The following is a 2,500-nucleotide window of genomic DNA, read 5'->3' as shown; positions in this document are numbered from 1 at the left end:
CTCGTGCTTCGAGATCCGACGGTTATGTTCTAACATCTGTGTAGTTCAGTAGCTGATACTTACTGATAGTAACAGTCACCGTTGTGCAGATGGAGAGCACGGTCGATTCTCAATACGACATAGGCCTATATTTAACTCATACTCGGCCTTCCTCTTCCAAACAGGCTACCACCTCCAGCGCGGACATCCGGGACTCTTCCTCGCCGCTTTCAACAAACAGAAGAAGAAGAGCAAAACACTGGCGGAATTCGGCTACGCTTCCCTGAGGGCCTCTGAACTGCTGTCGAGCCAGTGAGTCTGGGAGAGGGAGGAAGGAAAGGAGGGGGTTAGGTGAGACGATAGCAGAGGGTGAAAGAGGGGAGAGGAAAGGAGAAAGAGAGGAAAGGGAGAAGACGGAGAGTAGGAACTTAGTAAACAAAGTGACTTGAGGTGATGGAAGGAAGCACTGAAATTTGGCTTTGGGAAAATAAGCTCTTTTGGAACAGGTCAAGATGGGTTTTGATTTTAGGCCTGTGACTGATGTGAATGAAGAAGAAAGGAGGGCGACGCATAGCAATTAGTCACCAATTGCAACGTTTAGCCCAACACAATATAGTGACAGGCTTTGAGGTACAGAGAGTGTATAAGCAAAGGTAATAGGATCAGGATGTGCAGCCGTACCGCTTGAAGCCACAAGCTGAAACAAATGTGATTTGTGCGTCGAAGGGTAGAGGTAACAAAGGGGAATCAGAAACAAAATTGGAACTATTGCTGACTTGCAAATTTAAAATCCTCTGGCATTGAAGGGAACATGGCATCTTCTTTATTTCTGTTTTTAGACGAATTTCACTGCCGTGCCTGGGTATCATGGTTGGTAAGGACCAAGCTCAGATCGAGTCAACATTCGTTTGCACTCCATCTCTCACAGGCGGGCTCGTCTCAGTGCACATAAGCCCGGCGAAACATCTACTCCGCAGAGCCTTCGCGGTTTTGAGACCTGATTTTAAGGTGTGAGATGCATCACTTACACTTCCTTAACCCGTTGTATCCTGGTCATCCATTTTCGAGTTTGGACGGCAAAACGGGCACAAGTGATACCCAGGCGACACACCAGACAGGTTTTGTTTCAGAGAGAGGGAGCGTCACATGACATATCTAGGGATAGATCACTCGTTAGGATACTTAGTTTTTTTTGTGTTGGTCATTTTTTGTGTTTTTGTTTGTTTTACTACATTATGATGCGTATATGTACCATTTGACAGCCCTTATTATTGTTGTAATCAACTATAATTCTCATTTGGAGTGCCACATTACAAATCAGGCATATTGCATCCGTTGCAAGTGGTTTGGTTCACCTTCCTCTTCTCAATCTGCTTCCAAACTCTACATCGCCGGAAGTCGGCATATCACTGAGTCCCACTGAGTTACTATTGGAAGTTAGTGCTGAGTAGAGACTGTGGAAGGGCGCTATTCAAGTCTTTCTTTCAAGCTGGTACCAGAAGAGAGGGATTTTAAACTAGAACTACATTACCGAAATTATAGTAATTATAATGATAATTCCATCTGCCACTAAACAGTCTGATAGATAAAAGAATAAAGATTTACGCCCGCCCGCCCGTTCACGTCACCCGGACGCGTCGGATTTCTTTTTAGCGTCTGCATGTTCATGTCACCCGCATCTACCTGAAGGCATCGTTGGCTTAACCTTTATCCTTTTCAATGTCTTAATCAACTTGTTTAATATTTGAGAGAAAGAGGGAAGGAAGGAGAAAGAAAGAGGGAGGGAAGAAGTGAAAAAGAGAGAGAGAAGGATGTAGAGAAAGAGAGAGAAAGAGGGAGAGAAGGAGAGGGAAGGAAGGAGAGAGAAAGAGGGAGAGAAAGAAAGAGAAAGAGAAGGGAGACAAGGAGAGTGAAAGAGAAGGGAGACAAGGAGAGAGAAAGAGAAGGGAGACAAGAAGAGGGAAAGAGAAGGGAGACAAGAAGAGAGAAAAAGAAGGGAGGCAAGGAAAGAGAAAGATAAGGGAGACAAGAAGAGGGAAAGAGAAGGGAGACAAGGAGAGAGAAAGAGAAGGGAGACAAGGAGAGAGAAAGAGAAGGGAGACAAGGAGAGAGAAAGAGAAGGGAGACAAGGAGAGAGAAAGAGAAGGGAGACAAGGAGAGAGAAAGAGAAGGGAAACAAGGAGAGAGAAAGAGAAGGGAGAGAGGGAGAAAGGGAGTGAGGTAGAGAGAGAGAGAGAGAAAGAGAAAGAGAGAAAGAAAGAAAGAGAGCGAGAGTGATAGACAGAGACAGAGACTAAACTGGCACTGAATTATCCAGAGAAAAAACTCTTACCATTCATTTTCCCTCCAAACAGGTTTCTCCTCACGCGGCAGCAGGCTCTCTTCGGACTGGAACAGGTCTCTCTCAGGAACACTGCGCTTTACGACGCTTGTCCAGTCAAGTCCGAGGAGTTCTCGCAGCGGCCATGCCCAGCCTACTCCGTCATGTACCGTACTTTGGATGGGACGTGCAACAACCTCG

The 2,500-nt window shown here is 45.8% G+C and overlaps 1 protein-coding gene across 1 annotated transcript in view; it reads left to right on the top strand.

Moving 5' to 3' along the window:
• The window catches only part of LOC122253318 (immunomodulatory peroxidase), a 48,698-nt gene that overhangs the window by 18,105 nt on the left and 28,093 nt on the right, over positions 1-2,500 (top strand). The window contains exons 4-5 of the mRNA XM_043016333.2: positions 165-291; positions 2,334-2,500. The exon at positions 2,334-2,500 is cut by the window's right edge and continues 61 nt beyond it. Coding sequence (XP_042872267.2) covers positions 165-291; positions 2,334-2,500 — 294 coding nt within the window. The remainder of the gene's footprint in view (positions 1-164; positions 292-2,333) is intronic.

Source organism: Penaeus japonicus, unplaced genomic scaffold (genome assembly GCF_977035675.1).
Source record: "Penaeus japonicus unplaced genomic scaffold, GWHDUDI00000001_assembly GWHDUDI00000016, whole genome shotgun sequence".
Lineage (NCBI taxonomy): Eukaryota > Metazoa > Arthropoda > Malacostraca > Decapoda > Penaeidae > Penaeus > Penaeus japonicus.
The sequence above is the reverse complement of the archived record's forward strand: the minus strand, read 5'-3'. Positions and strand labels throughout refer to the sequence as shown.